We start from the raw sequence: 23,750 nt of genomic DNA on the forward strand, positions 1-23,750 counted from the left end.
ATGCACCAGCATTCGGTGATGCTATGCAGAAAATATCAGGATTATTTACACCACTGTATTAGAACCACTTTTATCTTGCAGTAGCTATTATATAGTATATGGTCTGGTTTCTGTTAAAGAATACTCTTCCCTTCTTTTACCCTCTTGTAGAGACTATTATTTAAGTGATGTAGTCCTTTTCAGTCACATTGTTAAGAGATTAATGCACGTTCCTGCCCCCAGAGGAATTTGGTGGCATGGGATCTAGATAGCTTAGCAAAAGGAACTTTAATAAAAGGTGTAGGTTCACAGCTCTGCAGGCTCACTTCTCTCTAGACACAATACAGACAAGGCATGCTGCAGCTGCATAGGACCTTGCAGCCTTTAACCTTCCAGTGGATTCAAAGCCCACTGCAGTTTCAGGTAGCTTTCTGTTTGTACTGGTACAAACACATTTGAGATCAGACACCTGTTATTGAGAAGGCCATTTTGATCTTATTGAAAGAAATTAAGACATGCCTTTACAAACTAAGACCTTGAACTGCATATTCAAAATTGTACTCACACTGGTTGGTCTCTAAATGGGCTAATTCCTTGTATTCCTGTCTGGGAAGGTATGGAAATAACTAACCTCTGAGATGCACCAGCAAGTGACTGGGAAGAACTGAGACTGCTGCATCTTGACATAACTGGACTTTCTGAAAACTCTTGCAGGAACCTGGTTGGAAAAAAGCAACAATGAAATGTGTTTACTCACATGCTCCTCTGGGACATCATTATGATTTTTTCCTAAAATAGCCATTTGGATTTTGTCTTGGTTTATAATGATACATGATAGCAGTGCCTTATAGGAAGAGCAGGCATGAGACTGTGGCAATACGTTTGTTCTCAAGAACAGTGTGTTACAGTAGGTGTGAGAACGTAGGTGTGAGGTACCAGTAAATGCTAATTATAAAGGTGGCAGAATGGCTCACTTTTGACAGATGGTGAATCTTTGGGGAACCTTTAGGGAGCACAGTTTCTCTAGCCACCTACTGCAAGAGATATAATTGCTCTTAACAAAGTTTTGGAGAGACAAGACACAATGAGTTGCAGCAGTAGGAGTGGCACCTGAGAATAATTCTGTGCTTCACCTCTTGTTGTGTTTGTATCTGCTCATCTACAGAGACATAACTGCTTTTCAGAGCCCGCTCACTGCAAAAGGAACATCCTGCGGTGTGGTAGTCTTTCTCAACAGGTAAGATGATGTGCTTTTGTTACACCCAAGCTTAAGTTTACCTACATGTACCTATCAAGATCAGTAGCAAATCTTTATATACAGTGGAAGCATTGCCTTGATTTTTTTTTTTTTAATTTATTATTATTATTTTTTAATCATCTCAGGTTATCCATCAGCTCACATCTCAAATACGCCTTGGAGGATATGTAGATTTTTGGACTAATACTGTTGCTATCAGTTTGAGAGAGGAATAATAATTTAAAAAAATCCCCATTTTGTCATAAAGAAAAGAAAGAAGAAAGAATTTATACCAATCATCTCTATGGTGTCTGAAACCTACCTTCTGTAGTTTTGCATAGTCATTTGCACCATTTCTAGTACTGACAATGAAACTGAAAACAAGAACAAATAAAAATAATTTATTACCTTACCTTTTTTACCCCCCTCAAAACAAAAACATGTCAAACTGGAGAAAAAAACAAAGGACTGATTGCATTATATAGGTAAACATTTTAGTTTGATTGGCAGAGTTGCAGAACAATACCATTGTGGGAAGCTCAATTCACCGTATATGTTAGTCACAAATAAATGCAATATACATCATAAAAGGGTGCCTTTATATTTCATAGACCAGTAGCAGTCCAGTCTAAGCCCCTGCTATTTAAAATAAGCACTATGAATAGGGTTCCACCATCTGCTGCAGAGCCATCAAAATTATTTATACAGAAAATACGATGACAATAGCTTTTAATCCCTGCCTTTTTAGTAAAAAAATACATAATTTCAAATTCTCATTCCAGCACACACTGGTACAACTTTTTTGTGTATAACAGATTTTCAGGTGTAATTCACTGGAATGTTTTAAGTATTTTACTATTGATTTCTCTGGTCTTTGCATCATGCTCTCAATGTGTTTGAGAGTTGAATTGCAGGACAATTGCAAGTGTTTTTGGATGAGAGAATATTTATCCAAGAACTACTAATATTGTTTCATGGACTCCCAAGTGTGCTATACCTATGAGCTGTAAGGTGCACATTTCATCACTTCATGATGATGAAATGGGAATAATATGCAAATACATAGTGTCTGTAGTTGTCATTTCCCCTCCTAACACTGAAATAACAGGCATGTTGATCCTCTGAAAACTGGGGCAGCATTTGCCTAAAAGCACAGTAGATATCCTTCTGTGTTCCACAAGTAGAATATTTTTTTGTCTAGGTTTTAAAGTTTTCTATTTAACAAAATTGTGTCCATAAAGAAGGAGAAAACATCCTTTCAGATTCTCTACTGGATTATTCCTCTGCTTGTAAAATCTAACCCAAATTCCTTCTGTCTTACTCAGTGTAAGGATATCCATCCAAATTGAGAACATAAAGGTTACTGACATCCTGTAATTTGCTGTGGTAACATAAACCAGACTTTCTAGCAACAAACTGAGCATAATTTGAATAAGAATCAGCAACTTGTTGTATACCATTTCCTAATCATGTGCCAGCAGAAGCTGTAGATTCGCTATAAAAAATGCTTGAGAATGTAAAAAATAAGATCTGAATGTGAGAGTTAATACAATTTTTCCCTAGCAACACGTAGGCACTTCTCTTTGCAACAGAACATTATACCACAAACTCACTGCTGCTGTGATTTCCTCAATACCTCATATTGCAGAGACTGAATGAACACAAGTACTGCCAAATTAAAAACCTAGCACTGACAAACACAGGGCAGGATGTTGAGTACATAATTTAATTATGAGAAACTTCGTGTTTGTGGGACGTGTAGGAAGTAGCAGGTCACAAAAAAAAAAATCAAGGACTGAGATTCATGATAAAATGAGCAGAACTTGAGAGGTTACTGCAAACTGGGTGAGAGGCAGTAGCTGATGTGGCTGTACGCTCAAACCAGATAAACCCTGGGTAAGACACCTTAACTATCTTTTGCTGTAGGTCAAAGTAAGTTGAATTATCCTGTATTGCTGTGAGTCAAGAACATGTCAACATACCATTACCAATGCTAAGCCATCCTACCTGCTAAGTGACAGTAAACTGCTCAGGAGCATGTGTCCATGTGGTGACTTGGACAAATTTCGTACTTGCAGGTAGTGCAAGATGGGTTGTTTCACTCATGGTTAGAGTCTCCACTTCTTCCTCTAATGAGAAGACTCCCATAAGAAGCTCCTTCTTAGAGAGCTTGGCATTATGAAATATTAGAGATCGTTTTCTCCATATTTAAGGGGTCACTGAAATAGTAGTGGGGAGGGTATGGTATTTATGTTTCCTGATCTGTCTAAGTATTTTGCTCCTGACACAAAAAACACTGAATCTCATTACCAAACTTGAAGATACTTTGGGGAAAATAATGTCCTGTAGAAATCTGTCAGAAAACCTTATGAAAACAAACACACACATAAAAAATACTTTGTGAACCAACTGTGGTGCTAATTGTTGCTCTGTTTACTGCACATCTAAGTGCATCTTTGCTTATGAATAATATATTTTGCTAAGCAAAATGTGGCCTCTGATACTCGAGGGAAGATAAAGGATTTTAACCTCAGTAATCTCTGATTAACAGGAGACAAGATTAAAGCACATACTGTTGAACTGCATCTCTTACTTGTGAACCCAACAAACAAAAAGCGTAGATATGGAAACACTGATAAACAATATTTGGGGCTTCCAAAAGCACTAAAAATGTGGACATTTTTAGGAATATTTGAGGACCTGTGATATGACTTGGGCTTCTGTCTCCTTTTCTAGAAAAAAAATAATCTCTGAATTCACTATGTCCAGCAAATCAGGAAAGCAAACAAGAACAAGCAAGAAATTCTGCATTTAGGTTAGGCAGAATTATAATCACCTGAAGCTTTTGTACCATAACTTCCCAGATCACCGTGCAAATCCATCCTAGAAACATCCACTCATTCAATAGATGAAAATAAAATTCTGCCAGTGGAGAAGGTGAACCTAAAACTTCTCTATTGAAGACCTCATGTGAGAATCTTCTCATAAAGCTCCAGAGGAAAAAATATACAGTTTATCCATGAATATCAGCTTTTCCCAATAGTCCCTCTTCAGATGTCTGTTGTGCTTGATACTTCGTAGTTAAGTAGTCCTTATTAGAAATGACAAATAATGTTCTATCTTACCTGCCTGCTCTTGGCCTTGTGGTTTATCATCACTTGTAGATAGACTGTAAGATAAAAAACATGAAAAAGACAACAAAATTAAATTGCCCAAAAGAACAGCTGCTCTTTCTTGAGGAGAGATGAAGTGAGGGAGGCAGCCCGATGGGCAGACACAACACATGGCATGCAGGGTATGGATGAGTTGAGTGGGGATGGCTGGTAGAAAAACAGAGCCATAGGCTCATCTTCTCTCCTGCTTGTGAACATCACCTACTGTCTTCTCAACATATAGCAGCCTCTGTTAAGTGTTGAGGTTCAAATATTGCATCTGTGCTTAAAGAAAAAACATGAAATCTTAGCATTCTGCATGAGTAAAGCCTGTCACTTCTGAACTTAAATTTTACTGAAAATCTAACTAAATCAGCTTATCCAGGGCAGGAGTGAGAGGAATGGAAGCAAAAGCCTTTTCAGTGCATCACATAAAAGGCAGCTGTATGATAGCTTTCAGCTGATCCGCGTCTGCACGGTGACATGGTAATTATTAATGACACCAGTAATAATTGCCAGCCCTGCAATGCATGAGTTTGGCTGACTTGGCCTTACCCTGCCACTGGAAAGTGCTGCTACGACTGGTACATAAGATTACTACCATTTTTTGCTTGTCACTATACCTCTAAACATCATTCCTAAGGCTATGTCTATTTTTGGGCTTCTCTGGTACAACCGCACCTCCAACCAAAGAATTCAGCTGCATTTGCTTAAGCAGCAAATGCATGAAGCCATACTGAAGAGGTCATGTGAAATACTGGTCTTTCAGACTTTATTTTTAACCTTAAGAAGGGCAGGAAGTTGAAAAAAAAAATAAATTGGTGAACAAAATACATTCAAGTTTAAGTAAGTTCAAGGTTAAACTGTATTACTCTATGGTAGCACACTGCCTTATGGAGTTGTAGGCATGTGTAAGCACAGTTTGCACCATAAATCATGCCTATGTGGCAGCCTACATCTCCCTTGGGTCACCCAGCATTGTGAAATTCCCATGATGTAGCAGACAGCTTGATCAGAAAGCTATCCAGGCACACACTGGGAAATGCTATCCTTCAAAGAATACTATGGAACTGAACAGAGCACTGAGATACATTTCTCATGAGGCACTCTGTCATAAGAAAGACACGTCAGTTCAGAATGAATAGTTGTGAAAGAGTATTTTGATGTAGTTTAACAAAATAAAAAGCTCGTTCTTTGGTTGACATCAGCCAAAGCAAAATACTTTGTTCTGAATTTTCAAGGGTCATGATTTTTCTACAGGAAACTTCAATATTGCAGACGTACTTCCTGTTGGAGAAACCAGGCAACGAATAATTCAGTAATAATGTGATCCAAACTTACAAAACACAAGAATTCAACCAGTGATTAATATTTTCTTCTATAGAGTCTTCTAAAGATAAAAAGTAGAATACCAGTAGATTGCCAGATCAGTTTAGAGCAATTAACCACTTCATTGTATGGCTACATTTTTGGTGAATCCTGGAATGCAGGAAAAATTATGGGAGAAATGTCTAGTAATTTCCATTAGTCATCTGAGGACTTCTTTTGTAAACCAAATTTGGAAAGTAAAAGAAAATCCTGAATTATTAATTGGTATCTATTATCTGCCAGTCCATATTCTGGAAGTATCTTGCAGTTTTCATGAAAATGGAAAACTAACTTTTCTGATTTGGCACGAATGCATCCCAATGCATTGTTTCTGCATAGCTTGGAATGGGCGAGAAAATCCACTCTTGTGCAGAGGGAGTGTTATTGCCACCTTTTTACCAAGCAGGGTAAGCACAGCACAAGTGATCAACCTTGTTTGCCCAAGGCCACATAAGTCTTGCAGCACAGCCAGGTGTTCTCCTGCCTTTCCATTCAGTTTTCCAACTTGAAGGTAAGCAAAGAGGGCTCTGAAATATTGAGCTTATTGCTGAAAAATGCTATAAGCAGGCTTCTTTTCCTTCAGGTCCAACTGAAGCCACTGAGACCATCAGTTTAAGGAGACACCTTGCTCTCTGTGACAAAAGAGAGAGGGAAGTGCTGTCCTGCAACATGTTTCAGTTGGACATAAGGTAAAGCAGAAGACATTTTCATTGCATTATCACGATTCAACCGTGCAACTCTCATTAACGCAGTGAGAAGACGTGGAAAGACTGCAGCAATCAGAAGTCTTTATACTCAAGTCTTTAGAGATCTAATTTTGATTTGTAGAATACAGTATATGTGGATTTGCAAGGTTACTCTGGTTTTTATTACACTACAGAGCAACAGTGTTGTTCTAAAACTGTCAATCTCTGCCTAGCTGTAACTCTGAAAGCTCATTACTAGTGCAACGAAGATTAAGTAAACCAATATGTTTTCTCTAAATCAGTCTTTTAGGTTTCCTTTATGGTGAATGCAGAGAGCAAGACACCTCCACAGTAGTTCACCTGTGTCTGGAGGAAGGTACAAGGAGCTCTTTGAAGGTGTTTTCTCCACTGACTGAAGAAGCAGCCTAGCCTAGGACCAAACATGGAGCTCTGGGACAGCTAGTGAGATGACCCTCGGTGCTAGGTGACATACCCTGACAAGTGGCACATTTACCCAGGCAGAAGTGAGAACAGTAGTACAAATGTGCAGTTTTGATGAAAACAAGATCAAATTTTGCAACACATGATGATTTTCCCCCATCCAATGAAGATAAAGGAAGCAAAGTTCAACCAGAAGTGCTACACTGAGTATTGATTTAAGTACCCGACACTTATAAACTAACCTGGCGAAACAACAGATTTGTGCAAATTTAAGATTTCAATGGGAAATACAAACAGGTGCACAGATTCCACCAGAACCTCTGTGGGCAAGAATAAAAGATTAAGAATAAAATTAACATGGAGCTAGTGATGAAGAGCGAAGTGTGAATGTTCATCACTTGTACAAGTATACTAGTACAGAAAAAAACCAACAAACCTGATATTGCCCTCAGTCACCATGGGATGCTCAGAATCTGCAGAAACCCTTTTTTGCAGTCTACCAAGCAGTGGTGGTCTACTGGCTTTGGCAGTAGAGAGTCTTCATCTAGGTACACCTATGATTCTCTGCTGCACAACAGAATCTCTCCCTTGTCCGTCTCAAAGCTATGGCTGATCCTTGGGCCTGGAGCTGATGCCAGCTCACAAATCAAATCTGAAAACTAGAGAAAAAGATGCCCTGCCCTTACTTATCCTAAAGCATCAGCAGTGGTTTTAAAGCCTGCCAGTCAATGGAAATGTTTAGTCATCGTAGTAGCAGGATGTGACTTTTTGAGGCTAAATTCCTTGGGCTAGTACTATGTAAACATGTATTCCTTCTTGAACAGGCAAGACTCCTCTTTCTTTTTCACCTCAGTTCCTGATGTGCAATACAAATACTACCTCTTTCCAATATTATACATTTGAATGGTAAGATTTTTGACCAGCAGGAACTTGTACATTGATCAGTATAATAATGTGCTCTTCTTCTTTTCAGTTTCACTATAACAAAAAGTTTAAAGTCCTCCGACATGATTAGCATTGAGATATCTTGTTACATATCAATTCCCGTAGCTTTTAGAAATTAACCTTTTCCCACATTTTCAGATGTATTTACAACCAAAAGTGAGCTTGGTATAATGCCACTGACATAGCTGTCCAGATGCTACCCATCAGATTGTGAAAACTGCTCTAGCAAACCAGTAAGGCACTGTTCTCACAGCCATCAATGCAATTATTAACGACATCAAGGCAGAGTTGTTCCTGAGGTGATGAGAAGGGGTGAGGAGAAGGGGGTGTATGCGATGACAGATAGAAGCCATGTGTCAAAGACATTCAGAGAGAAAAATGGATTAAGCCCCACAAGAACAGCTTTTAAGTGGTTTGGTATCTGCAGACATGGCAGTGGAAGGGAGCACCTGTTAAATGCTGCTTTCTTTAGTGAATCTTAGAGGCTTTTTGCCTGACTCTGAGAGTGCTGGTTCAAGGAAGCCGCAACTCAGCAGCCACTGACTGAAGAGATATCTCCACTCAGTTTTGCTGAGATGTTTGATCTGCATGGCCTGGGATGCTGCCACCAATCCCTGAGCTAAAAAGTTCATCCACCAAGGTGAACAGCAGCCAAGAGAAGTGGTTTTATGACTTTCCTGGCTTGAAAACCCAAGGGAGCAATGTCTAGGTCTGCTGTAGTCACATGCAGCAGCCCAGATGTGACACCAGAGACAAAAGATTTTATAAAGCCAACTACCAACGATTGAGGTGGGGAAAAAATATTTTCCTGTCCCTTTTGTGAATATTCTAGGGACAAATAAACCACGATACTCAATATTCTTTGAAATCATTTAGATTTTTAAATGTAATTAGTAATTTATCATTGGGTTGATACACGCACTGATTTATTTTCTATTATTGACTTTTAGGAGATCATGAGACTAATAAAAAGGCATGAGTAAAAGACTGAAAGAACAAGTTAGAAATCTCCTTTGTGCAGAAAATGGGATATACATCATGAACTGTGTTTCTGAGTCCTCTGGCATAGGGACTCCAGAGTCTCATCTACTTGCTGTGGCCTCTCAAAGTCTTTTCAACTAGAGTATTGCAGTTACAGAAGGATTGTGAGAAAATATTGCATTTGGTCAAAGAAAAAAATGCAAGGAAATGGAGCATCCCATCTATCAGAGAAGTTGTGAGGAAAAATACCTGGGCAGCAGCAGAAGGTCAAAGAAAGGACTGTAGTGTTTTGGGGGAAGTAAGAGGGAAGAGTAAAGCAGAAGGACCATTTTTTTCATGTTAGGATGACTCACAACAGAGGAGACACAGTGACACACCTTTTCAGGGTAGGAAGTCAAAGTTCAGAGCTAGTTTAATTGAAATTAGCTCATTTCCCAGCTGAGTAATCAACCAACCTGATTCTCCTTTGTCTGATGACTTGCATAGCCATTTACCGCTGGGCACAATGAGGGTAAGATGCTACAATGGGACTGAACTGTAAATGACACAACACGAAGGGCAATAAAGAGTTTGGCCCTAGATGTGGGAAGTACAGAGGTAACTTCCATTACATTTAATTAGTGCTATCACCATTAATTTCCTGTGCATAGACAGCAGAAGACATCCTTTTGATTTCAAATTAATTAACACATAATGATTAATCTGATAGGGTACATCTTTTCAGACAAGAGTGTCCTCTTGATCACAGTTTGGGTGCCAGCACCACTCATCATCTGTGTGTTTTAATTTCTAACTGCTCTCCAGAAGCAAATTTAGCTCTGCAAATCTGTCGATAGAATGAATGACTGGCTGGTTTCCACATTCTGTGTGTTTTGTTCATTTGATAACACGCTGAGAACATCTTGGAAATAACTTTTTTTTTTTTTTTCTCTCCCCTTCCCCTCCAAGGAGGCTTCAAGGTAGAAACTGAGGACTCTCCATCACTGAGAAATTTATACCAGCTCTTTAGTACAGAATGCAAGAAAAGTTTCTAAAAATTGAAAAACACATAAACAGTTTATGGCAGGTTCCCAGACAGATTCATCTCACTTTAGTTGCCAGCATTTAACAGAACCATTCTCCTTGCCATCAACTACAGCAAAGTGTGTTTGTTTCACTGAAACAGGATCTTGAACTTCATCAGCTTTGCACCATATTCCTTACACTCTATGATACCTACTGGGTAGCGCTACTAATATTACTCTTCGCTTTCCATTTGTCAAGTGATTACTCAGTCACACTTGGTTAATATTTATCCACTTTCTTTAGATGTTTATGAATGTAAACATCTCCATATCCAGGTGCACCAATACTTGCGTAGACAGTGCACAGTTAACTTTAATACTGAGAAATACGCAACTAAACTTGCGATTATACAGATATGAATTAGGAGGTAGCAGCAAATCTCAGATACTTTTACTTAAGAAGGCCATTGAATTCTGAAGACATTCCATTTCCATATAGAAAAGTATTTGAGAATACTTATGTTGTTTTGAATTGACAGCAGAACAGTAAGTATACTTTTGCAATACAAAATGGAGAAAAAAAATTGGATGGGATGTTTTTCTATTCTCAACTCTACAAATTCATATATATTTAGTTTCTGAATCAATTGCTGTGTTAGGTAACCATTTAAAAAAAAATAAAAAAGAGAATGGTAGTAAAGCAACAAAGAAGATACTATTACTGTGGAATAATTTGTGTGATATGGTTGTGTTTGGCATTCTGGCTCAGCTACACTTTCTATGGCAGCTCCATCAGGGAGAGAGCTCATGGTATCCATCTACCCATCTCTGTTGCAGTAAACAAGAAGAAAGGTGTAGCTAGCACAGTGCTCTCAAGCAGGAACAACCATATTTTCTGGTCTGTAGTATTCACTCTTTTCAGTTGCCATTTACTGGGACAAACCACTGCTTAAGGACTGGAGACTCTTGTTTTCTGTCTGTCTCACTAGAAGCAAAAGGAGATATCAAAAAACCTTTTCAGTCTTCAACTTTAGTCCCATCTATAAGAAATTGAAGCCCTCTTTCCCTGCCCATCAATCTCCAAGTGGTTAAACACACTGAAAACCTAGCTACTGTCGGAAGATACTAATTTTGTCTCTTGAGCATGCCTGTCATTTGCATTGAAAGAAATGAAGGACACTTGGTTTGATATTCAAAGCACACCCGGAACATCCATGTGAAAACTCACGAGTGAAGCGATTCCAGGGAATGAATCTTTTCTGGAAGTGTGCCAGGTAGTGAAAGCTTGTAATAACACTTCAACCCTTCTCATGTGTTGGTAAATATAAATTTGGGTAGGTTTCTCTCTGTGTGAACCCTTTGGTAAAATTCCTGCTCAGAGACCACAATATTATTCTTATTCTGCTCTTTCCAAAGTAGAAGTCCTACGGCTGCTCGAGACAATCAGTGTTGTTCACTGTGAATAACTAAATTGGAAGTTGATGGTACCATCATGCTACATTTTACACAGAACTATGAGCTCACTCTTAATTGAGAAGAAAGTTAAGAGGAAATGCTAAGTAACAATACATAAAGACATTTCTATTTCAAACAGCATAAAACTGCTGAGGAAGGAGAGTGAGGGTTGTATTTTAAACCTCCCCAATACATAAGAAAAAGTGCATAAATTCAGTGCACAGGTTCCCACAAGCAAGGAAACAAAACAACAACAGTGAAAACACTAATAGCAGCAATAATTTTGCAATACACTCAGTCTGAGTCTGTTGTCTTTGCTAAATAAACATACCCTGCTTGGTCAAAAGAGACAGCCTATGAAGCTATGAAAAATATCAGAGCTCTTTAAATTTGGAATTAAGCTCTTTTAGCTGGAATTAGATACAGAAATTAAAAATAGATATAAATTATTTCCCACATCATATCTTACAGATCAGAAGAAGAAAAAACAAAAAAAGGTTTTCTAAAATTTTTAACCACTAAAATGAAAAAAAAACCTATAAGCTCCAACCTGTATGGCTTGATCCAGCTGTTAATTTAAAGAAATAATTGCAGACTGGTGCATCTGTGCCTCTTCTCTGCCACAGACCCAACGTCTGAAAAACTGGAGGACAAGAACTGGTGTTCTTGGCTTGGTTTTCCACCCCCATTTTTTTTTTTTCCAAAGATACCAGGAAGGGCAAGGAAAGGCTGCTTGCCAAGAACTGGTGTTTAAGTTGGTAGTTCATATGGGTGACTGTTTGTTTAGCCTCCGGGCAAAGAAAAAGCAGAAATCAGGACTAGTCTAGTTTTTAACGATGGGAACTCTAGAAAAAAGGAAAAAGACAGGATGGGAAAGAGAAGGTGGAGAAGTCAGGGCAGCGATAACTGAAACAATATGGGGGGGAAGCCAAAAAAAGAAGCAGCAAAATCCAGAAGTTGTTTCAGTTGCTTTCATTTCCAAGAAATATATCGCTGTCCCTTTAACTCTGCACGCCTCTTTGGCACATGTACCAGGGGAAGGATTACACTTCACTAAGGAAGTAATGCAAACTTGTCTTCATTTGGTTACCATGGATATGGCACTATGTGAGACAAAGCCTCCCATTTGCATTGCAAACAACCAGGAGCAGTGAAGGACACCCAACTTGATATTCTGGCCACAGTGTCCCAGGTTCTTCCTCCTGACTGATCACACGTAAAGCAATCACCAGCTTTGGGCCTGCACTTGGTACCAAGAGAACAAGGGTAAAGGATGTTGTATTTCAGATGAAGAAGAAAGAGGCAGGATCATGCACATCTGCAGCACAAATGGGATTTCTTGTGCTACCTAATGTGAAATAGCTAACAGATAGGGATGGCGATCATTTAGCTTTCCAGCTCTTCCCCCCTGGGGTACTAGAATTGAGTCAATATGTTGGCAATCTGGAATAAGTGATTTCTACAAACACTGGAATGGAATAGAAAGTGGCCAAGTCTTACGATTGCTGGGCTTTTATGCAACAGTTTTTATCTAGCTGAGTGTCCTCTTCATTCTGCAGAAGTACTGGATAAGGTACCTTAATTTTATACAAAATCTAGTTAAATAAGCAAAATGAACAGTCTCCTAAGCAGACCTAGTGGGAACTTGCACAGTACATTTAATAATGAAGAGGGAAAATGTCTTGTTTCCCTAAAACAAATTGCAGATGATTGTTTGTCTATTGATTTGCTAGATTGTCAGTAATTCTTTTGTATTGCTTTAACTCTGCCAGATATATAGTCACACATCATTTTTATTTCAACTGACATGGAATACAAATGGTATGACCCTGCTTCTATGGATAGAAATGGCCAAATTGCCATCAGTTTGAGCGAAGAAAGAACTGGATCCCAAACAGCCTACATCCATGAATCAAGGGTTTTCCTTCCAATAACTCTTATGCACAGATTCGCCAGAACGATAGATCAGACATTTGGCAAAAACATTATTTCCTCCCTTAGCACTGGATTAGGCACTTCTCTGATGGGCCCAGGACAGCTATACCATTCCAGGGTACTCTTCTTGGCTCCTCACTTCAGGAGAGTGGTCTACAGCTGGTCATAGGGCACCAGCACTATCTAAGTAGCTTTCATTTAATAAGGAGGGTGCAGCCAGACCACCCTCTGTCCTTACACCACTGTTCTCTGTAGGTACAGGAGGATAATTAGGAACACCAATGATTCAGTTGCCCATGAAAAGGTCGACAAAATAGTAGCTTTCTGCCAATACAATACCACTTGGATCAGTGGATTTGTTTCCTGCTGGTGTCTGTGAGTGAGGAAAGCATCAGCCTGAGATGTGTTTGCTTTTCCCTTTCTTTTAAAGCAAGCAGCTGGCACCATGCCTAGCCCTGAATGCATTTTCTAACACTGTGCTCATGGGGAGCTCAAGCCCAGTGTCATGATGTCGCTGAACAAGCACCATGAGCAAAGAACAGGGGGCTTTGCAAAAGGGTTAATTTACCTCTTTGTTCTGCTGTCCCACCTCAGCATGCTCCTTGAACTCCCACTCAGACCCCACAGAGGCACAGTAATATGTGCTCATGATATTGGTTTTAGAGGCAAAAAGCAACATCACCAGACTGAGACCTTCACATACCCAAGCATTTCCAGCAGCCTTAATGCTAAGTTAACTAACAACAGGACAGAATCTACCAGGTCCTTCAATGAATGTGCTGCTAGGGAGAGGGACAGGGAAGGGGGCAAGTCTTAAACACAGAAATACTGCCCCAGACTCGTGATGCCTGTGCACACTTCAGTCTCTTCCTACCCTTTCAGAGCAGCCAAATACCTGGACCAGCAGCTCTCTGCTTCCAACAGCTCTCCAGGGATTCAGGTCCTCAGCCTCCCTTTTCAGCGATGCAGAGTGGGGACACATTGCCCATGGGCTGCTCTTAGTGCTCTTCCAGATGCACTCTGCAGCAGCAACAGGGAAGTGCAGAAAACACTGGTGCCAGCCTGTCTTTTCAGGCCAAAACAAATGCAAATCCTCATCATTTGCAGGTCTCCTCGAAAAATGAACTTAGCATTTCATTTACTTTTAGTCCCGTCCTCTTGCCCTGTAGGATCCTTTCCTTCCTCTGCAACAAAATTGATTAGGAAAAATTTTCTTGGCATTTCTTTAAACATTAGTACACTGGCCAGCAGAGATGTAGTAAGGCAGGCAGGACAGTAAGTCTCTTGAATGACAAAAAGGTTCTGAGTGAATAATATATGAAAAGCACTGTTTAATGTCTGAAAATAAGTTTGGGCTCAGTCCTCCAAGCAATAGGTCTTTTTCCTCTGTGTATTCGGTCCTGTTTATTTTAGTAAAAAACATTTTGTTGCTTTAATTCTACTAATCAACCACCAGAGAGAGGGGAAAAGCAGCATTCCCTTCCTCCTCACATCATCCTGACTGAAAATTCTATATGGTAATGCTGAATCTATAAATGGTAGATATCTTGATATTTCTACTGGTTTCAAGGGAGTTACAAACAGATATTCCAGAAGAGATAAATGGCCTAACATTTTTATTTTTAGCATTTTCAGAGCCAGGAATAACTCGCCTTGACTCTTATGGACAAGGCTAAATTTGCAGAACTGAAATTTAGAATATTTGTTTCTTCTTCTCAATAAAACTAGGATCTTTAGGTCATAAAGGATACAGCAATAGTTATGTCTATTTGCCCTTGCAACGTCATTCTTACAGGGCACATTTCAAAGTATAGCACTAGTGCAAACTATTTTTACATTTGTTGCTGTTTATAGCAATACATTTCAAGTGGAATCTGGTTCTCACCAACCTTTATATCCCTATCCCACCCTTACAAATGAACTCAGACTTCTTATTTTATAACAGTCAAAAAACCCCAATACTGATGAGATGCATATGTATTTCACTAATATCTCAGTAACGTCCTAACATGGAGAAGCAAACGTTGATTCTGCATGATTGCAGCTAGTCATACCTGATTTTGCCATGATTTTGGAACAGATTCAGATAGCTTCAGGTTGGTTCACAATCAGACTGACTTCAGTCAGAAGCCAGCATGCTTGGTATGTGTCAGTATATAAGGAAAGAAATCAGATGAGGCTGACTTCCTACCTCACATTAAAGATACTACATGTTCCCCAGAACTGCTCTGACAAGTGTTTAACCGCAATCACTCCTTTCTTTCTCTCTTCAGTACAGAGTTTCAACTGATTTTTCTTTCATCTGGAAATAGACAGATTTTGCCCAAAATTACTCTTGATTTAACTGACAGTTGCTTCAGGTCTAGTTCTGAGACTACAAAAGTCAATTGAAAATTACCCTCTGAGAACTTGGTTCAGGCTTTGTCCACACCAGACTCTGCTAGCGATTATGAACAAGAATTTCCCCCATCTGTGAACTGGGACAAGAAACCCTGAAGGCAAACATTTTACTTTTCTCTGTTGATAAATGTATGCTTTGCATACTGGGGGCAGGCGGAGGGGGGAGGTGGGACTGTAAGTATATGTAACCTTTTGTGTTGTAGGTCAGATTTCATGTCCCTTAGTCAAACAGAGCAGTCATTTAAACAATTGCTAACCCTATCTCTATGTTTGAGGAAACAAAGAATATAGTCAGTAAGTCAATAACTTTATCTGACTTTATACAGACCAATAAAACTACACAGCTCAATATCTTAGATAGTGGTATCACTAGACACTGCACATTGAATTGCTCAGTGATACAAGCTTCCAGCTTTAGCTGCTGGTAATGGCATTGTCCTATGCACATGGACTAATACAGTATGATGCAGTTGTGCTGTGTTAGACACAACTTCCCTCTCTATTAGATGTGTCTGCACACAGTGGATAGCAAAGAAGAAATTTTGTTCTCTAAAGATACTTCGCTTGGCATCACACTTCTGTCAGTAGTGCTTATCTGGGGTAGACTTACAATACAAATGCAATTTCGATAAAGAATAAGGGAAAGTAAACAAGGCTTACCTGGGCCAGCACAGGTACCACAGAATGTACTCTAATGCTCCTTCAGAAGCCAGAGGAGGGACAGGTGAGACTCTCCAGCAGCTCTCCCATCCCAGCTCAACAGCTCTGACAGTCTCTCACAGCTTTCCCATTCCTAAAGCAGAAAGGACAAACATTTGCCTAGCCTCGGCTGATATTTTCATAATCTCCACCCATTCCCACTAAAAAAGAAACCTGTATTTCAAATACACTTTATCTACTCTGTGTCACATAGGTGTTTTCAAGATTAGATACGTTCAGGAAATTTTATACTATAGAGTGTTTTCTTAAAGGGGTTCAGGAAGCTGACAAGGCACAGATTTTTGGGCCAGTGCAACCTGTGTGTGCACAGAGTCATACGTGAATGCAAAACACTCTGGGCAATCCTGTGGGGTGAGGCAGACACAGGCTGGGAAGAGGTCTCAACAACCTCCAAAACTGGACTGCCTTAATGTGGTCGGTCCATGCCGTCTTCTACAGGTGTGAAGGTCTAGATGTCCACAAGAAGCCAGCCTGTCCAGTTGTCAGTCGAGTACCTGGATATGGTGGTAACTGCAGAGTTCATGAGAACAAATAAAAATTCCTGGTGCCTTTATCACTCATGGAAATGGCACAAAGTGCTCTCAAACATCAATCCCAAGAACAAACAAGACTTTTAAAACAAACAGGCGAGCTAACAAAAACAAACTCAGCACTTGAAAACTGATGAAAATAACAACAGAGCCAAAGCTTACAAAGCTGCTCTCATCAGACTTGAGAAAAATAAACAAACAGCCTGACAAACAACAAATCCAACCTTGCAAAGCTACACTCAGCAGCACAATATTCCCAAACATGCAACTGGTACAGGGTGAGCCATTTCAGCTGGGGGCAGATCAGAAGGTGCAAAGATCTTTTCAGTAGCCCTGATACGCCAAAGATATTGAGCCGACTAGCTAGGATGGATATCGTCCTATGCAAATCTCATATCTGCAGCCTGGGTCAGCCTGTGACTTCCACCAAGTATTTTGGGCAAGTAATATAACTTCTCTACACTGTAACCCTTGTAAAAGAAGGATTCCAACAATCTGGCACATGTATATTAAGGTGCGTATACTACTTTACACATTAATATTATATATTCCCTATGGCCATATAAAGTCTGTCTTCACTGGGGATTAAATATCTCTTCAAGCACATGCTACGAACTCATGAGTAAAAGGGTGTCCCCAAGCATCTCTTTGACCAGGAATCCTGACCAGAAAAGTCTTCATAATGTCTCCCTCCACATGTGTTGAAAGCTAAAAGTTCATACTGAATGGACTTCATGAAATAGCCAGATCATGAAACTGTAGTCAAACAGGTTAACTAAATTGATGCTGAGACTAGAAAAACAAGATAAAGGAAAAATTTATTCCATTGTGTAATTCATCTTTCCCCCTTTCTTCCAGTCTTCTACACTTTTTGGCTGCCCATCTTGTCAGTGAGGAAGTCCAAACACAAACCACTGGTGTCACATACAACTTCAGTACATTTTCTATCCCTCCTTGCTCACGCTTGAGGATAGATGTACAAAACTGGTAATAATAATAATGAGCACAACAGATCTGCACTGAGGTCCATCAGACTCGTTTTGTACAGCGCTAACTAGTCTGTGCTATTGCATGGCATTTTACCAGAGATAAACAAGTTTAACAGCAGTAGTTGATATTGCAGCAAGATGCAGCAAGATGTCCAGCAGAGCCTGCAGGGATGTCTCTAAAATACTAAGTTGTGTTGCATGATGTTCATATATAGCAAAACTGATCTCAAATTTATGTTATTTTCCCTAGCAAAATCCCAGCTTCTTTAGGAGGGAAAACAACATTTAGCCTGGACTAGCAATTTATCTGTACTTGTCCTCTCTTTGTTTTCAGACCGTTTTGTGGATCATTATACTAAAGAGGTGAAATGAAAAAAATTAAATTAAAGAAGCCAATAGAAATAAATCAACTTCTCCAACCAAGTCAGACACTGTATGCCAATGTCTTTGCAACAGCCAGCATAATGCAATTTATCGTTACGAACACAGTTCACTGAACGTACCAAAAAATCCTTTCATTATTATTTTTATCAGGACTCAGAAACAGGGTTTCAAAGACATCTCACCCTCCAGTATGTAACTTCTAGGTCAAATGGCACTCGCAGTTTTCTCCCTACGTTTTCCCCATACACGAAATCCTTCTGTTTTCTTTAGATTTCTGATCTTATTTATCATTCTTATTTATTGTTTTCCCCTTTTTCAATGAAACTACCAAATGAAATTCTACAAGCTCTTTCAAACCCATTAAAAATTTCTATTTTTGTAATATAAAACCAACTAATGTTATTTTTATCATTTAATTTGAAAAAAAAAAATAATAAACTCCATTCCTATGTGAAAAAATACCTTTCAGACTGGAAAGAAAGAAAAAAAAATAAAGTGATGTAAATGCTATACTAGCACATTTTGAAGAAGTCCAGAAGAAAGGCTACCCTAAACAGTTTCAGGTCAAGATCTAGTCAAGAAGAACAATTTCTAAAAAATGTTCTTGTTTTAGCAGATCAACATTTCTAAGGGGGAAAATGTCAAAAACTGTTCTAACCAGCTTTATCTCTAATTCCTTTCCCTGCTCCTCCCTCAATCTCAAATTTGAGGACAGTCATTTTTTGTTAAAAGGCACGTCTGTCTTTCGGGCACAAATATTCTAAGTTTCTGAGAGATTCAAGAAGATGAACATGGCTGCTAAGCAGTGGCAATCTGTTCCTCAGGTTTGCAAACAAATGTTCTGTGTTTGGCGGGAAACCACGGCACATTCACATCCTTCTCTCCACATAGTCTTTTTTGTTTTCTATAAAACAAGCCTTGGCTGGGACTTCAGAGTGGATATACTGTGTTGTGGCCCTCGGTAAAGGATGAAAGGCAACATGCTTGTCACCTCAGTTCCATATGAGCCACAGGAGGGGACTGTCTCAAAGACCAGGTATTAAAACGTTTCTCATTCATTACCGGTTGTGATTCAGTCATGCCCACTGCAAAGGACGTGGGACTGCACTAACAAATTTGAGGTTGTATTTTTGGTAGGCAGAGTGGATTTGCACAAACATCTGAATGGCCAGATTTCCCTTCTTATCTCGATAGGACCCCACTGCATCCAGAGCAACTGACCAGAGTTTAGGCTCAGAAGCAGCAAAGCATTTGCTTAGAATTAAGCACAGCTTCCACTATTTTGCTGATAAAGACAGACTTACTCTCAAAATTAAGCAACCTAGACTCAGCCCTTCAGTGATACATTTTCTGCCAATTTCTCTGCAATCACATTTTAAATTTTCCTTCCTCATGTCCTGAAAAAAAAAAACAACCCCAAAAAAACTTACCAGCCCTCAGCTTCTTCCTCAGAGATTTAAAGCCGTACATGCTTTCTGTACAAATAAAACCTGAAAGTTTGGTTGATGATCTGTGACACTGAAGTGAAACTACGCCTCTCAAGAGTGATTTCTAGAATAGTAGGCAAAAAAAACCCCAAAACCCCAAAACAACAACAACAACAACCAAACAAAAACAAAACACACACACAAAACCAAACCAAAACAAAAAACCCCAAACAAGAAACACCAGTTCTCAACACAACAGTCATTAATAAGGAGCAATTTGCATGCATGCATGTATCTGCTTTTCTCTAGGTGTCTACAGGGAAATGTACAAAATCAAAAGGAAGTGCTGGTTTTCCAGCATTCTCTGTGAAGTTAGCCAGAAACATCATGAAGAATAAATCTGGATGGGGAAACAATTAAAACTTGTTCTACTGCATCCCACAGCAGGAAGAGCCGATTCTGGGCTCCTGCCATGTCTTTTCCACCCTGTTTTGTCACATGAGAGACAGTCTCTTACAGACTGAGTGTTGAAGACAATTCGGGAACATAGCATATAAACAAGAGGGCCTCCCCTGTCCTGTGGCTGCACACTCCCTAGAGACATCTGGTGGGAAAGTTTCTGAAGAACTTTCTTTCCCCAGTGAAAAATGGGGTTATGTTGAAATTGAGATTCCTATGAGAATGAAGGTTTCACAAGCTGAGATTTTTTTTCCTTAATTGTTTTTAGACAAGCACATTTAGAAAGACACTCAAGTGTTTTCACGTCCCATTTTCCCACTCTGCTACTGTGTTACAACTGGTGAACATTGCTAAGTAACTATAAAAAGTGGAAAAACATTATTTTTTTGTTCTTTATTAGGTTCATATCGTTGTCAATAACAAAGAGTGAGGACATTGGTGTAGAAAATAGTAAGCTGGTTTCTAGAAAATGGTAGTTCCAAAACTCCCATGATCTAGGAAATCTCTATGGCCACAATTTTCTGTTTCTTCATGCCTGCATACAGATTAATATCAATGTCTATGCAAAGTCTGTTGTCCTTTATAGGAAGAGATAGAAAAGGAGATAGAAAATTATGTATTTTGTAAACCTTATTCAGATCATAAAACTTCTTGATCCTGTACAAGGATTACAAAGAAAGACTATTAGTAAGCGCAGAATGATGATTTTCTTCCAAATCAGATCCACCTTCCATACAGAAAGGAGTAAAATGATTCTATTATCACTGATGTGATCTAATTTTATCCTTGCTAGAAGGCTGTTCATTATTTTTAAGGAAAGGATGCCACAGGAATGGGTCCCACAGTCAAAATGCTCTATATAAGAACAAATATTTTGGGCTCGCTCCATCTTTTCTTTATTATTTCAGCATTTGTGACAACCTCTCTAATATTCCCTAGGCCTGTATCTTTTTGCTACTGAAGACAGCTGACAATTTTCATACAGCATCTCTGAAATATCCCGGTTTCCCTTAGAAGATCTCTGCAATAAAATACATTGAGAAAGCAGGGCAACGACATTTGAACACACATGTTTATGAAAAGACCTGGATAATACTTGAATAATTGAACAGACGTGTAAACTTCCACCAGCAGAGGTCATTTTCACTCCAGAATGAGTTACAGAAATCATAAAAACCTCTGTTTTTTTATCTAAGGGAATATCTTAAAAGCAGTCCTAATGCTTGAGGTATCCTTCATCAAAGCAAGTAATCTGGGGCAGAATATAAAGAATGTTACAAAGCTTAAGCAAATGCTCTTAATTTGATCAAACAAATTCAGTTTGTGCTGTGAAATATCAACAAAACTCCTGCTTTCACATTTCTTGTGCATATGGGACTGGTCAGTTTAAGCAACCCTGATGGTCTGAATGCTTTTCCTGAGCAATTATATTTGCCTGCCTATGCCTAGAAACTTGCTTATAGAACACTAAAACTTTGTAGAATATCCAGTAAAAATGCAGTGGGCAAATGAGAGACATCTGTTTTCTCCCTTTTCTTCCTCGTGTCTACCAGCATCATCTGCAACTCCCTTTCCAGGAGGCCAAATCCCACCCTCACACACCCCCTTGTCATTGTGGGGCATCTCTGACAAACAGACTGTGTTCACAAGGACATACATGTGCATGCCGTTCGCCCAAAAATCAAACTGTGAACTCACACATATGGGGATTTGTGTTTCAGGAAGGGGTGGATTTTAGGTTTTTAGCTTTAGGTAAAAGGTAAAGGTAAGAGCTGTTATTTAGAAAAGGAACCTGGACTTAAATAAACAAACAAACAAATAAAAATTAAGAAATGCCTGTTAGGCACAGCTATGGCATGAACCTGAGAAAGCACTGAACTGTTGTACTGTAACAAATCAGAAATAGAAACAAAGGGAAATGTGCAATTTGATAAAATGTGCAATTGTCCAGAATGAACATTGTAAGCAACACAATGATTCAGAAAATTAGTAGATGTGTGTGAGAGAATACTTGATAGTAAGTAACCATAAAATAATCATACTGGGAAACACGCTTATGCTGTACATCAGGGAGTTCAATTTTTTGGGTTGTCTTGGCACCTTATGGGTGATAAGATGCTTAGAAAAACATTTCCCTTTACATTGTCTTACTGCCATTAAAAACACCTACACTCAGCGGTCACACACCTCTCTACCATTTAATTTTTTACTTTGCGGAAACTACAAGTTTATCCTACGGATATATTGTGCTGTCTGATGAAGAAACATAGTACGAACCCAGTATTGCTTAACACTCCCACAGAGTTTATAATCTATAATGTTCCATGAATTTTAGCCACCCCGACAAGGGCCAGGATCCCACTGCACTAGACACTGTGTAAATGCTATAAGCACATACAGACTTGTAAATGCATAGAAATAATTTCTAAATCATTGCAATGGAAGGAACATAATTTTATAGTTCATGTGGACTTTTAGGACATTCTTCTAGCACAATACATGAATTTCTCGAACTGACAGATCGATCATTCCTGTCTTTCACACTCAGCATTTTGGTGAATTTTCTACCCCAAAACCTGCTGTTGGACTGTACGATGCATGTAGACCTGTGGAGATAATGCTGCTTTGTCTGTTGATTTCAGAAGGCCAGTATACGTACACTTGCTGTAAAAACAGTCCCATGATAGACAGTTCCAAACTGGACTGCAAACAGGCTGGTGTCTTGCATAGTAACACACTCAGCAAAGATGGGCTTGAGTTTGATCCAAACCACCTGAAAGACAATGAGAAAACTTTGAATTAGGCCCAGCTACAAAGACAGCAATGGACAGGTTTTGTTTATAAATGCCATGAAGGCTGTTATTGTGGGCAATGGGAAAGAGGGAAGAAAGGATGTGAAATATCCCTTCTAAGCCCGAAAACACTGCTCAGCAATCAGTATACAGGAATTAATGCTTGGCAAAGCAATAATATCCCTATTTCTCCTTGTTTTACACCAAGGACCAAAAGGGGAGTTGAAGGAGATTAATTACTTTGCCTGCTAATCAATGCAAAGACATATTTTTTCTGCTCCTCCATCTCATAATTTTTATTTCATCTAGTTTGGGTTTTTTTAGGGTTGCCAGATGTCCCAGTTTCACTGGGACAATCCTGGTTTTTGAAGGTACATCCCATCTGCTCTTGAAAATATTTCTGTTCACTGCTCTCTTGTTGATTGTGTGCTTTTAGAGCAGCCAGCCAGCAAAGGACTGCAGGAGAGACACTGATAAATTATTATCAAACTATAAAAAGCGACCCATATTTCCCAAATGCTGAAAATTAATTCTGTAGGGAGACATTTTTGCAAAAATGCAAATGGTCACTGTGGCACACAAGAAATTATGATTACAAGTCCCATCGCTGCTCAGAGATCATCCCTTAATGTGCATGCATTTCAAACTGGAAGCAGTACTTCTGCCCTTCCTGGGTTGCCTGAGCTCCCATCACAGAGGAAGCCCTGGACTTCTTGATTGTACAGGCAAGAAAAGGGATCTTCTAAAACCAGTGTGGGGGAGGACATTGCAGGAAAACCTCAAACCAGGAGTTGGATGCAGTGGCAATGCAGGTGGTTGGTGAGGAGACAATGCTGCCTCCCTGACCCAGAGAAGTCTCCCAAGGA

At 39.3% G+C, this 23,750-nt stretch overlaps 1 protein-coding gene across 1 annotated transcript in view; it reads right to left on the bottom strand.

Moving 5' to 3' along the window:
• The window catches only part of ITPRID1 (ITPR interacting domain containing 1), a gene marked incomplete at its 5' end in the record, with an annotated part of 52,797 nt that extends 33,121 nt beyond the window's left edge, over positions 1-19,676 (bottom strand). The window contains 5 exon segments of the mRNA XM_082044588.1: positions 611-697; positions 1,539-1,590; positions 14,079-14,123; positions 14,126-14,203; positions 19,637-19,676. Coding sequence (XP_081900714.1) covers positions 611-697; positions 1,539-1,590; positions 14,079-14,123; positions 14,126-14,203; positions 19,637-19,676 — 302 coding nt within the window.
• Between the last annotated feature and the right edge of the window lie 4,074 nt (positions 19,677-23,750).

Source organism: Streptopelia decaocto (assembly GCF_964273445.1).
Source record: "Streptopelia decaocto genome assembly, chromosome: 2".
Classification (NCBI taxonomy): domain Eukaryota; kingdom Metazoa; phylum Chordata; class Aves; order Columbiformes; family Columbidae; genus Streptopelia; species Streptopelia decaocto.